We start from the raw sequence: 13,450 nt of genomic DNA, 5'->3' as shown, positions 1-13,450 counted from the left end.
GAATTCTCTTCCTCCTGACGATGCATTAGGAAGGATCCACAAAGTCCATGAAAAATAAAGGAATCAGTGGGCTAGAGAAGAGTTCACACTCCTGGGGAGAATTTGGAATCTTCAGAAGGTGGTGAAGGAAATGACTGAGCAAAATTTGAAACATAAACAATAATTAATTTTATAAATGATCTTTCTAAATTATTTAGCATAGATTAGCACTTACAGAGAAAATTTTAGAGGGTCCATAGAGTGGCAAGCCAGATAATTGGAAAATATTTTCAATTTTTTTTAAAAGTACGTTTAAAATTAGATCTCAATTTCTTAACTCAAAGGGTTAAAGTAACTCATATTTTTAGCTTCAGGATCACTGATTCTGTCAGGTACTGTTTTGCACTGATGCCATGTTGTGACACTGAGATAAGACAGAAGCGTGGTCCCTGCCATCACGGGGACAGTAACCAAAGAGTCACAAAATTAATGTGTAACTACACATTGTGAGAAGGACTGTGATGGAAAATCACACGGCATTATGCATAAGAGGGGCAATAATGGGGGGCCCAACGTGGCAGGAGCAAAACCACAGTAAATCTTCACAGAATGACAAGGCATTATAAGATATCAGTAAGCAGGATTCTGACAATTCTGAATTTAAAATTATTTCAACAGACCCACTGCAGTTTAACACAGAAATGACAGGAGGGGAGGAAGGCCAAAAAAATCAGTCATTGCACCTATGTCATTCCTTTGAGGCCACCACAGACCAAGGCCTGGTCTTCAGCTTAGCTGGTGCATCCATCCAGAGCTGAGCCAGCTCCCACACTCGTCAGACCCCAAGACACTGATGAAGAGCAGTTTATTAATTTACAGCAGGAGGAATGCCCTTCGACTGCCTGGAATGCTAGTGGCTACTAACTCTCAAAAGGTACCCAGGAGGCCTGAGAAGCTGGGCTCTTCCTGCTAAAGATGCTGATCTTATCTTGCACATGTTCCTGCTCCCTTATTTCACTTCCAGATGATAATCTCATCTCAAAGTTCTGAGGGCACTTGTCTGGTGCCCCTCCATACTGATTTCAGAAGCTGGGCTGCACATCAAATTAGCTTAGAAACCCTTCACTCACCACAAATTAATAGTGTCAAGATTGTTCAAAATCCTTAAAAGAACTGAAGCGCCCACAAGCACTCCAGAAAACACCACTCAAGATACAAGTAACTGACACACTAATACAAATCATTTTTATCTGGTTATTACACAGGCGTTTGAACGAATGGAAGAAGGAGCTAACGGAACCAACAAGTGGAAGGAGATTGAACTCGCAGACAACTTCGGGGTCATATATTTATTTGATATGGGAAAGAACTGTATTATTTATTTTTACTGTATTTTTAAAAAGAATTGGCTAATATTCAGACTTCCCAGTACTTAAACTCTCCATTCTCTTCCCCGTCTCAGCCACTGATCCAAATTATTTATTATAATAAATAACTACATGATACAAAGTATTTATAATAATAAAGACTGGATACCACCAAAACCAGTTCTTATTCAACTGGAGTTATGGACCCTTCATAGTCCTTAAAGAATTCTTTGGGGTTCTCTTTTTCTCTTCAAGAAATCTTTAGGGGCAGGCCCGCTGGCGCAGGGGTTAAGTTCATACGTTCTACTTCAGTGGCCCCGGGTTCACCGGTTCGGATCCCAGGTGCGGACATGGCACTGCTTGTCAAGCCACGCTGTGGCAGCCGTCCCACATGCAAAGCAGAGGAAGATGGGCATGGGTGTTAGCTCAGGGCCCATCTTCCTCAGCAAAAAGAGGAGGATTGGTGGCAGATGATAGCTCAGGGCTAATCTTCCTCAAAAAAAAAAAAAGAAAAAGAATAAAAGAATAAAATTTTTTAAAAAGAAATCTTTAATTTTATGTTTTCATTTTGTTGACAATTTTTAACAATTATTATAAGCATATCTTGGCCCATCCAAATGACCACCTTTCAATATTTGAATTTGTGATTACAATCGTGGTGGTGCCAAGTCACACTACTTTAAATGTTAGATACTAATAAGAAAAGAACAGAGGTGGCTTTAATATATGAGTAACACGTTTACACCATGTGAAAACCTAATGAAGTCACGGTGCACTGTATACAAGTTCTCAAGGTCGTTCAAATGGAGAATTTCATTGCACGGCCAGAAAATGTGTGCTGTGACAGAAAAAAATGTACGCTGTGACTCTTGTTGCTCGACTCACACTGCAAGAGATGACTTAATTTTGACAAACCTGCCATGTAAATGCTGTTAATTTCAATTTTTGTTGGTTCTCTGGTTTCATTTTTTATGTAGCATGTAAACGTGTTCTGGCATTACAGTTGTACAGGAGCTATAAACATAAGGATGCCACATATTATTTTCTATTTTTACATACTCAAAAAATACAATAAAAATAAGTTAAGTAAGCATTTGAGGCCTTAGAGATTTTTTCTTTTGAAAAGGGTCCTTATAGTACTCTCAAGAAACACCGATTTAGGGTGGTGAACATGATGTTGTCTACACAGAAATCGAAATATAATGATGTACACCCAAAATGTATATAATGTTAGAAACCAATGTTACCTCAATAAAGCAACAAAAAAGAAACACTGATTTAAACCAGCGTTTTTCAATACTTCTGTCCTGTGAGCCCCCTTCACTACTATTTCACAGGTCACTTGGGCATTTTTAGGTCATTTATAAAATTTTTGTGTGGTACATAAAAAGAAGAGGGTTCACATAACGTATTATAGTTTAGATAAATACATTATTGAAGTTTGTTTCGTGGAGTTTGTTTTAACCAAATCTTTAATAAGAAAAATATAAAAATAAATTCTTTTTTCTTATGTACTAGACTTCTATTGTATGATATCTTTTGAATCAATTATTAATTGATATCAATATATATATCAATATATAATATATCAATAATTGTTTTTCCTTCTTCTTCTCCCCAAATCCCCCCAGTACATAGTTGTACATTTTAGTTGTGGGTCCCTGTAGTTGTGGCATGTGGGGTGCTGCCTCAGCGTGGCCTGACGAGCGGTGCCATGTCTGCACCCAGGATCCGAACTGGCGAAACCCTGGGCTGCTGAAGCGGAGCGCGAGAACTTAACCACTCGGCCACGGGGCCGGCCCTGTACGTACTTTCATTTCTTGATGTTTGTAGTTCTTGCATTCTATGCTTAAAAACCAACTGAGGTTTTTAAAAACAATTTTGTGTTTTGTTTGTAACTAACAAGATAAAAGGAATAGTTTCAGGCTATTGTTTGCAAACACACCTCCACAATTATTACATAGAGAGATACAAATTATATACAAATTATTATAATAATTTATATAGAGAGAGTTATATATTTGCCCTATGTAACAATTTTCATCATATGAAGGCAACCTCTGGATGGAGTGAGCATCATCATAAGTTATTTGCAAAACAATTATCATGATTACATTTCTCATTGATTTCTTTTATTCAGGAAAATTTTTCTTCTTTCTTCAAAAAAAAATCAATATGTGAATGAGAATTAAAACAATTTAAAAGTTGTAATACAGTAAACCCACCCCTCTGATGGGTGTATTTAGTCAGAGAATAACTGAGCTGAGCGCCCCCTCATCAGATGTGGAATGTCTGTGACCTGCTCGGTAGGCTCACTCAGCACACACTCAAAGACTCTTAAACTTCCATTTTGAACTGAGAAAATACTTTTAAGTGATTTTATTTCCCACTTTTTAAAAGACAGAAATTGATACAGATATTGTTACTGCCTTTACAACTTGCCCACCTATAAAACAGAACACTAGTTTGGAAATACTGATCCAAACCAGTCAACACATCTCTATCCTATTTCACTCAAGTCTTCGTAAAGATGCCATTCCCTCTGATAATCTGCTCTGGTGTTTTAAAATACTGATGTTTAGGAAGTCCTTTATGAGCAAGTCACTTAACCTCTCAGCATCTCAGATTTCTCATTAGAAAATGAGTGAGTTTGGATAAGATTATTTTTAAAGTCCCACCCAGAATTAGAATTCTATGATTTTCGTATTATCCAAAGCTTTAGTTTCCACAACTGTTTAACATCAGAACAATGTTTTAAAACAAACTCAAACAAAAAATCCTTAATATATAAAGCATGGAAAAGTGAAGCTGAGAACACTCAAGGTCCGCAGAACACCATCTGAAAACCACTGATAGAAAGCTCTTTTTTGAAAACACTTTTCTTTTTTCCTTGTCTCAATGGAGAAGGAAAACATCTGGAAAGGCTCTACCACATTAGTCTCCCTGTGTGTACACCAGAACGTACGTTTTCAGCCACCTGTCAGCCTTCTCTTTTCCAGATTAAATATCCATTGGAAGTCCCATGTCCTATCCTTTTAAAATATATTTCCTTTTTTTTAATGAACCGTCTTCAGTTTCTGCAACTCCTTACTAAAATGTAAAGTTACAAACCAACCGCAATCTCTGGGAAGAGCCAAGCGTAGCAAAAGGATTACTTCCAGCTCTGTCATGTGATGGTCTCACTCTTGACACACGGCAAGTTCTTTCCTTTCTAATAAGAGCATTCCATCGCTGCCTCCCAGTTAAACCAACAGTTCAGTTTGACTCACAACGTTTTTTGGCTGAACTTGTTATAGCTACTCAATAATTTCCTATCCAATACCTGTGTAATTTGTTATTGTCCTTATGGGGTCTTTGAAGTTTTTCCCATTGAATATAATCCTGTTTTTGATGGAGCATTTCTCTAATTAGTTAAGGTCACTGAATTTTCTTCTGCCTTCCAACATATCTCATCCAACTTCATAACCAATGGGAATGTTGTTTGGTAGATTATTAAAGTTGTAGACTAATAAAATGTCAAGGACCTAATAAGAATCTTCACATGAAGTGTGTTACAGGCTGAACCTCGTCCCCCAGAATTCATATGTTGAAGTCTTAACCCCCAGTATCTCAGAATGTAACCGCATTTGGGTATAAGGTCTTCCAAGAGGTGATTAAAGTAAAATGAGGCCATGTGGGTGGGTCAGATTGGGCACACAAAGAGACACCCAGGGCTTCAGCACAGAGGAAACAGAGGGACGACCACATGGGGACACAGGGAGAAGGCAGCCATTTGCACGCCAAAGAGAGAGGCCTCAGAAGAAACCACCCCTGCTGACACCTTGATCTTGGACTTCTAGCCTCCAGAACAGTGAGAAAACAAACGTCTGCTGTTGAAACCACCCAGTCTGTGGTATTTTGTTATGGCATCTCAAGCAGACTAAGTCAAACTAGCCTGTGCACAACATTGTGCTGTCCCTTGGGACTCACCAAGGAACCCCAGCCATTACAGTGCAGGCTGCAGAAGGGCGCACATCCCAACTCCAGCCAGAGTAAGGCAGAAAGGGAGATGGGGAAAATGCCCTGGGAGCACCACGGGAGCCGCAACTCTTTCCATCTGGGGATCAGGGAAGGCTTCAAAAAGGAGAGGTCATGTGAGCTGGACTTTTAAAGATGGGCAAAATTCCAGTCACGGGGTGGGGGCTGAGAGAGTGGGCAGCCATCCGGGGGGCAGGACTGTATGAGCATGAACCAGGCTCACGCTACACCTGTCATCCCTGTGAGAACAACCCCAGTTGTTGTCCACCTGTGGACAAGGTTAGTGCTTTGCAAACCTGACTAAACATCAGAACCATCTGGGAAGCTTTTTAGAAAGACACAGAGATCCTCAGGCCTCCCTCCCAAACTGCTGACTCGGGAGTTCCAGGGACAATGTCCAGGAAGCTTTATTTTAACCAACTTCTCAGGTGAGTTCTCAGTATCAACTTCATCAAGTTTAAAGATCCCTTTTTAATAAAAACATTTCACTGACCACCCACCCACGGTAAGGGCTATATTTCTATCGAATGAGAAAATACATAAAGACAGAGAACACTATTACAAGTTTAGTAATGATTTCAAGTGAATTTGTATTTCATTAATTAGAACCAAACCCACAGGTTTAAAAGCGAGATGCATATATTTTGAAATATGCACACATAATGTACTACTTATTCAACCTGCAGATAATGCAAGGTTGCATACAGGGCTTCCACTAAAGTCCACCCACAGTTTCTGGATCAGGAACTATGGGTCCTCTCACAGTTCCTACCCCAAATTACTCTACAGACCAGTAAAATATCCAAATTTTCCATCACAGACCTCACAAATGAGGGAGAATAGGAGAGAGGAGAAGAAGACAGCAATAGGAACTGCTGTCACCCCTCGTGCTGAAATAGAGGGTCCTGCCCCATTGTTGTGGCCAGTGGATGTTGGGACAAAGTGACAGCAGTGTTTGTCCACCCAGCTGAGGCCTAGGACCTGGGTCTCGGGCGGAGGGGACGAGGAGAGAGGGCCTGGCGGTGCCATCTCTGGGGCTGCGCTCTCTCCCATCTTCCGCAGTCCGCGAAGGTGGCATGTTGTTGAGGTTTTGTTTTTTGAAAAGTCTCTGAGACTGAAAATCATCCTTTCTAAAGCGATGAAAGTAATCCCTGCTTGTTAGGGTGAGGAGGAGGCGGGATCACTGAGGCAAAGTCCGGGACCCAGTCTCAGCCCCGCCCCCGCCCCCGCCCCTCCCCACTCCACTCCGCCGCAGAAGTAGAAACACACACGCTTCTGAAGGTGGGCCCTTCACTAGCCTTTCCTCAAGGCAGGGTTTAGCTGAAGCCCGAGGGTTACTTCTAAACGCTCTGTTTCCATCAGAAGTCCACACCGACGGGGCCCTCGTAACTCAGCAGCCAACGATCCCCGGTGAGCCACCTTCCCAAAGGCGGCCCGGCGCGCCGACCACAGCGCAGACGGCGGAGCGCGGCGCTCCTTCTCGCTCCCTCTTTCCGCCCGCGGCCTTGAAGGTCACCTCCAGCAAACCTCCCCGACCCTCGCCCCCAGGCCCTTCATTGGGTGCCCTTAGTATCTTTGCGATATCCCATTCATCCGCTCCTTAATCACCTCAGTGGAGGACTCACCAGGCCGCGACTCCTCCCTTCAGATGCTGAGGGAACTGGCCGGCAAGGTCCCTGCTTTCCCAAAGCCGCCGTCCTAGGGGCGACAGTAAAATTCAGTCTACAACACGCGAGGCAGGGTGCTCGCTAGCAGGAAACAAAACGGTGAGAAAACGAGCAGGGAGGCTGTTATGCGAGTACGAGACACCGGAGGACCTCGCGGAGGAGGCGTCTGAGCAGAGGCTTGGAGCAATGAGAGCGAGGGCCAGCGGCATCTTTCTTCCACAACGGCAGGGGTCTTGTGTTACTCAGTTTCCCCAACACTCTACGGGTCGAATTGTGACCCTCCAAAAAAGATATGTTGGAGTCCTAACCCCAGGACCTCAAGAACGTGACCTGGTCTGGAGACAGGATCTTTGCAGAGGTGATGAAGTTAAAGTGAGGTCGTTAGGATGGGCCCTAATCCAACAGGACTGATGTCCTTAGAGAGAGAAATCTGGACACAGAGCCACACGCAGGGGGAAACGCCCAGTGAAGTAAAGACGGAGATTGTGGCGATGCGCGCGCAAGCCAAGGAACACGAAGCTGGCCAGCACACACCAAACCCGGGCGGGAGGCCTGGCGTGGGTCTGCCTCACAGCCCTCAGAACCCACCCTGCAGACCTCGGCTCCGGCCTCCAGGACTGTGAGACCACACGTCTGTTGTCTGTGGTCCAGCCTGAGTGGCGTGCACGTTTACGGTCACCGTGAGGGTCACACATGGGCCACACACAGGACAAGCCCCTGGTGCAGGGCTCCGTGCTCCCCTGGTTGGCTGTGACTGCCCCTAGCGGAACTCCCTGTTTCCAGTCTGACTTTCCCGCCCATTCTCCACAGTATTGCCCTGATCTCTCTCGAAAGAAAATTTGATCACCTCACTGGCTTCACAAGCCTTTCACCTGATTCTCATTGTCTCCAGGACACCATCCACACTTCTCAGCTTCGGGACCAAAGCCCAAGGGTCCAGCCCCAGTTTACCTTCCCAGGCTTGTTTCTCTCATCTCATCTCCACCCCTTCCTGGGGTGGCCAGACTCCTCCTCATCGCCAGGCCTCAACTTAACTATCGCTTCGGGGGGGAAGCCCACCCCGCATGGGCTCCCAGCAGTGCTTGTGTTTAATGCTGTTGTGCATTCATCACAGTGTGTCCAAGCCCGTTTGTCCGTCTCCTCCTTTTGACTACGAGCTCCTGGCTTGGTTGTCTTTCCAGGCACTACAAAAGAGCCTGGCACTTGGGAAACATTCATTGGACGGATGAATAAATGAACAAAGCATGCCATGTTCTAACCAGCTGGTCCCAGAGCTATTTTTTCCCCCTTTAAGGGGTAGGGGATGGGGAGGTGACTGCTCCAGGGATTTCCCAACAGTGTGTGGAACCACTGGAGTTGGATGGAGCGGAACCTTTCCTTACTGGTTGCAAGAGGAATTTAGATTAGACTTTCAAGAGCTGGTCCTTGTGTGGCAAGACACTGCAGTATAAGGAAAGGATTAAACAACCAATCTTTGAGTCTGGGGTTGCCTAATATTTGGGAGTCTATTTTTTATATGAAGTGGCACCTTCAGGTCTTTTAAGCCTCTGCTTCTGTAACTGCAAGTCCCTGACCTACAGGTAAAGGTGGTGGTGGTCAGGACAATAGGGGTCGTGGCAACCAACAATGCAATGTGTGCTGTGCAAAAGTCTCTAAAAAGTCACTATTTTTGAGGTTTAAAAATTATTGCATACACAGTTATAAATGCTGGAGAGCCTGGAAAAGGAAAGAGAGGAAAACAGTAACAATATTTAAATATATATATTAAATATATTTACATATGTAAACCTAACTAGAGAAGGCAGGAGGGTAATAGAAGAAAATAACCAGGATTTGGTCTCATTTGCAAATTCCCCAAAGGGGAACTGTATCAGAATTTCCAGTCCTCAAGAAACAGGGCCTAAAAGTCTTGAGAACAAGGGAGAGAAAAAGGGGGAGGAGGGGCTCGCTCTTCGCAGCAGGAAGTCTTCAATGACTATGGAGTTATGAAGAAACAACTCTGAAGTCCTTATTCGAAGCGCTAAACTCGCTTTTCCACATAAAGAGCAGTATAAAAGCTCAGAGCAGCCTCATCATGGTGTCGGGGAAACAACTCGGCTTCCCCGTGTGAAAAACCAGAGCGCTGGCCGGGTAGGAGACCAGACCGGCGTTAGGGCTTTATTTTCAAGTCAATGAGCCAAATGGACGGCCGAGCTGGTTGGGCCGCGTTCTGGGAAGCAAGATTATTATTATCGCCTATTGCCCGACTGAACAATTTCCCTGAAAAGGAAGAGTCGGGGCAGTGTGTGTGCGCACGGTGTCATACGGGACGTGCAGCTACGTGCCCACCTCCAGAACGACTTTATTTACAAAGCGATTACCGTGTTATCTATTTGTTTTCCTTTTCCAGCAACTGCAGCCTTACTTAACCCTCGAATTTCTTAAGTACAAAACCGTTCGCTTTTAAAGCAACCCCAAACCGTCGGGCAGAGCCCGGAGGGAGGCTGTGCAAGTTTGCACACACCCCCACCTCCCGGATCAAGGGCAACAGCAGACGCAAGAAACTGTGTATGTGCAAAAAGGTGGATCTGGGGACGAGGATCGCTGAGTTTGTTTACAGAGCAGAGACGCCTCAGCTCGGATGCCAAAGCTACCAAGAGCTGCAAACGCAAACTTAGCAGAAGCACACGTACCCCGGGAGCGGCGAGCGGGCCCGAAAGCGCGGACCGGATCGCGAGCGCGGGAGCGGAGGCGGCCAGGCCCGTGAGCGCGCTCCGTCCACCTGCAGCCGCCGCTGCTCCCCGCCCCCAGCCCCTGTCCTTGAAAGGAGCGGAAAGAAATACACCCACACGCAGAATATCTAGATCAGGTTTACCTTCTGCCCCTATGAAAACACAAAGGCACGGCCCAGGAAAGCGCGCTCGGGGGAGGGGGCATTATCTGTCCGGGGCTTAAGAACAGCTCTCGGGGACACACAGCCATTCTCCGCAGCCTGAGTATGCTTTTGCAAAGCCGGGGAGGCAAAAGGGCACTATGGAGGGCGGGGGCGCCGAGTGAACCCCCTTTTCCCGGAGAACGCAGCCCAGATCGCTAGGAGAACTGGGTGGGAGAGCTGGGGAGAGGAATCCGGCCGGAGGAGGGCAGTGAGCTCTCCTCGCTCCTCTCCGGCAGGCGCTACCTTGGAGCCAGGAGTCGCAGGAGGATTTTCTCCCCGCGTTCGTGGGCCTGGAGGAGGCCAGGTCGGGGGCTGCGGGGCGGCGCCTGGCCGCAGCCTCTGCGCACGTGCCGCGGGGACGCGGGGACGCGGGGACGCGGCGCCCCGACCCGGTCCGTGCGCCCCGACCTCCGCAATCCGCGTCTTCCCGCCGCCCGCCCGGGCGGCTGTCGCTCCGCCCTTCCTGAAATCCCTTATATTAACTGTGGCCAAAGCCCGAGGAAACACAGCTCATTGTTGGCAGCTGCCGGGCGGGCTTGCAGAGCTGTGAGTGCAGCGAAGGGGAAATAAAAGGGAACGGCTGCGATTCCGCCCCAGCGGCCGCTGCACGCCCTCGGCGCCGACATCGCGAGCGCTCTGCACGGCGCGAAGGCCCCTCTATGTGCTGCTGAGCCGGTCCTGGACCCCACGATCCCGCCCTCGGTCTCCGGAGCAGAAAGCGCGAAGGCGGAAGGTGAGCGCGGCGGGCGAAGCTGCTGGGGCTGCTGCCAGCCCCGTCCTCCGAGGGCTGGGTTTGCCCGGAGGAAGAGCGTGAGGCGGAGCTGGGGAATAACAACAGGATGTGCAACAACAGGAGGAGGAGGGCTGATTGAATGCCTCAAGTTCGCGGCGGGGCTAGGGGCACTTCCTTTATTAGGTGACTTCGGGGAGCAGACGGGCGTGTGGGCTCGGGTCCCCCGCCCGATCGCAGGGGAAGGAGCTGTTTGTGCAGCGCCCGGCTCTGTTGTGGGTGCAGGTCCGCCGTGGCGGCAGCCTGGGTGCACAAGCTACTAGTGGGATCCCGGGGATGGGGATTCGCAGCCGACGTGCGTCCGGGAGTCTGGGGGACAGAGGCGAGAAAAAGTGGGGTGCGCCATGGTGGGCGACACGTGTGGCGCGGGTCTCACAGTCTGCCCTTCTTACTTTCAGGACTGGAAATGGCAGACCACATGATGGCCATGAACCACGGGCGCTTCCCCGACGGCACCAACGGGCTGCACCACCACCCTGCCCACCGCATGGGCGTGGGGCAGTTCCCGAGCCCCCATCACCACCAGCAGCAGCAGCCCCAGCACGCCTTCAACGCCCTAATGGGCGAGCACATACACTACGGCGCGGGCACCATGAATGCCACGAGCGGCATCAGGCACGCCATGGGGCCGGGGACTGTGAACGGAGGGCACCCTCCGAGCGCGCTGGCCCCTGCGGCCAGGTTTAACAGCTCCCAGTTCATGGGCCCCCCGGTGGCCAGCCAGGGAGGCTCCCTGCCGGCCAGCATGCAGCTGCAGAAGCTCAACAACCAGTATTTCAACCATCACCCCTACCCCCACAACCACTACATGCCGGATTTGCACCCTGCTGCAGGCCACCAGATGAACGGGACAAACCAGCACTTCCGAGATTGCAACCCCAAGCACAGCGGCGGCAGCAGCACCCCCGGCGGCGCGGGCGGCGGCAGCACCCCCGGCGGCTCCGGCAGCGCCTCCGGCGGCGGCGCGGGCAGCGGCGGCAGCGGCGGCGGCGGCGGCAGCGGCAGCAACATGCCCGCCTCCGTGGCCCACGTCCCCGCTGCGATGCTGCCGCCCAATGTCATAGACACTGATTTCATCGACGAGGAAGTGCTCATGTCCTTAGTGATAGAAATGGGCTTGGACCGCATCAAGGAGCTGCCCGAACTCTGGCTGGGGCAAAACGAGTTTGATTTTATGACGGACTTCGTGTGCAAACAGCAGCCCAGCAGAGTAAGCTGTTGATTCGATCGCAACCCTGGCGAAAGAAATCAAACCCCTCAACGTCGGTGTGAATTAAAAAACATTCCCGTAGACACAGTATCTCGCTTTTCAGATCTTGAAAGGTTTGAGAACTTGGAAACAAAGTAAACTATAAACTTGTACAAATTGGTTTAAAAAAAAATTGCTGCCACTTTTCTTTTCTGTTTTTGTTTCGTTTTTGTAGCCTTGACATTCACCTCCCTTATGTAGTTGAAATATCTAGCTAACTTGGTCTTTTTTGTTGTTTGTTTTTACTCCTTATTTCGTCACTTTCTCCAGTGCTCAACTGTTAGATATTAATCTTGGCAAACTGCTTAATCTTGTGGATTTTGTAGATGGTTTCAAATGACTGAACTGCATTCAGATTTACGAGTGAAAGGGAAAAATTGCATTAGTTGGTTGCATGAACTTTGAAGGGCACATATTACTGCACAAACTCTGCCATCTCGCTTCATTTTTTTAACTATGCATTTGAGTACAGACTAATTTTTAAAGTATGCTAAACTGGAAGATTAAACAGATGTGGGCCAAACCATTCTGGATCAGGAAAAGTCATACTGTTCACTTTCAAGTTGGCTGTTCCCCTCCCCCACATGTACAGACAATAATAGGGTGTGGAATGTTGTCAGTGGCAAACATTTCACAGATTTTTATTTTGTTTCTGTCTTCAACATTTTTGACACTGTGCTAATAGTTATATTCAGTACATGAAAAGATACTACTGTGTTGAAAGCTTTTTAGGAAATTTTGACAGTATTTTTGTACAAAACATTTTTTTGAAAAAATACTTGTTAATTTATTCTATTTTAATTTGCCAATGTCAATAAAAAGTTAAGAAATATTTGTTTTCTAGAAGTCATTTGGGGGGGGTTCCCTTTGGTGGCTTTCTGTTTTTCTCTTGAAGTTGAACACTTTATTGATGAGAGTAAGCATTCCAAAGGATAAATTACAGGACACTAAAACAGGTCATGATGAGCTTAAGGGAGAGCAGGATTTAACATAATTGGCACAATGCTTCATTGTTATCATTGTAACCTGCCTCTTGGTGTGGTTTAATCAAAAGCTAGAAAGTTGTCAAAGAGCATTTTTTTCCCCTTAATTGCCATCACATTCAAGTGTACTCCAGAATTAGAAAGGTTTGTAATACTAAATATTTTTTCCACAGGGTGGAAAGGGGAAAGTCAAGCGTTTCTGGTTACACCTGATTCAACCACTTAAATGGAGGTGGATTGGAATGCTGTGCTAGGCGACTGCTGAGGCTCCTGTTAAATACGAATCCACGTTTACCTCTCGTGATGAATTTTATTTCTCAGCAAAGTACCAAGAAGAGGCACACATTTTCTAGCTTAATCTCCAAAATAGTGTCTGGTTTGTAGTTCTAAGAGGAAAAGGGGCAAAATTCCACCTTGAGGCTTTCTATTTTGTTCTCCTATAATATTTAAAATTTACTCTGTGAGGTTGAGTCAAAGGTCAAAT

General features: G+C 47.0%; 1 protein-coding gene across 1 annotated transcript; it reads left to right on the top strand.

The window, feature by feature from the left end:
- Window positions 1-10,449: 10,449 nt before the first annotated feature.
- On the top strand, window positions 10,450-12,815 carry CITED2 (Cbp/p300 interacting transactivator with Glu/Asp rich carboxy-terminal domain 2). Its single transcript, XM_044769170.2, has 2 exons — window positions 10,450-10,677; window positions 11,133-12,815. Exon 2 carries the CDS (start codon window positions 11,141-11,143, stop codon window positions 11,954-11,956), a length of 816 nt encoding a protein of 271 aa, XP_044625105.1. The 5' UTR covers window positions 10,450-10,677; window positions 11,133-11,140; the 3' UTR covers window positions 11,957-12,815.
- Window positions 12,816-13,450: the final 635 nt, after the last annotated feature.

The sequence above is a fragment of the Equus asinus genome, chromosome 1 (genome assembly GCF_041296235.1).
Source record: "Equus asinus isolate D_3611 breed Donkey chromosome 1, EquAss-T2T_v2, whole genome shotgun sequence".
NCBI lineage: Eukaryota > Metazoa > Chordata > Mammalia > Perissodactyla > Equidae > Equus > Equus asinus.
The sequence above is the reverse complement of the archived record's forward strand: the minus strand, read 5'-3'. Positions and strand labels throughout refer to the sequence as shown.

Excerpts from the sequence above, each read along its gene's own strand:
- CITED2 (XM_044769170.2), top strand. The coding sequence starts at position 11,141 with ATGGCAGACCACATGATGGCCATGAACCACGGGCGCTTCCCCGACGGC.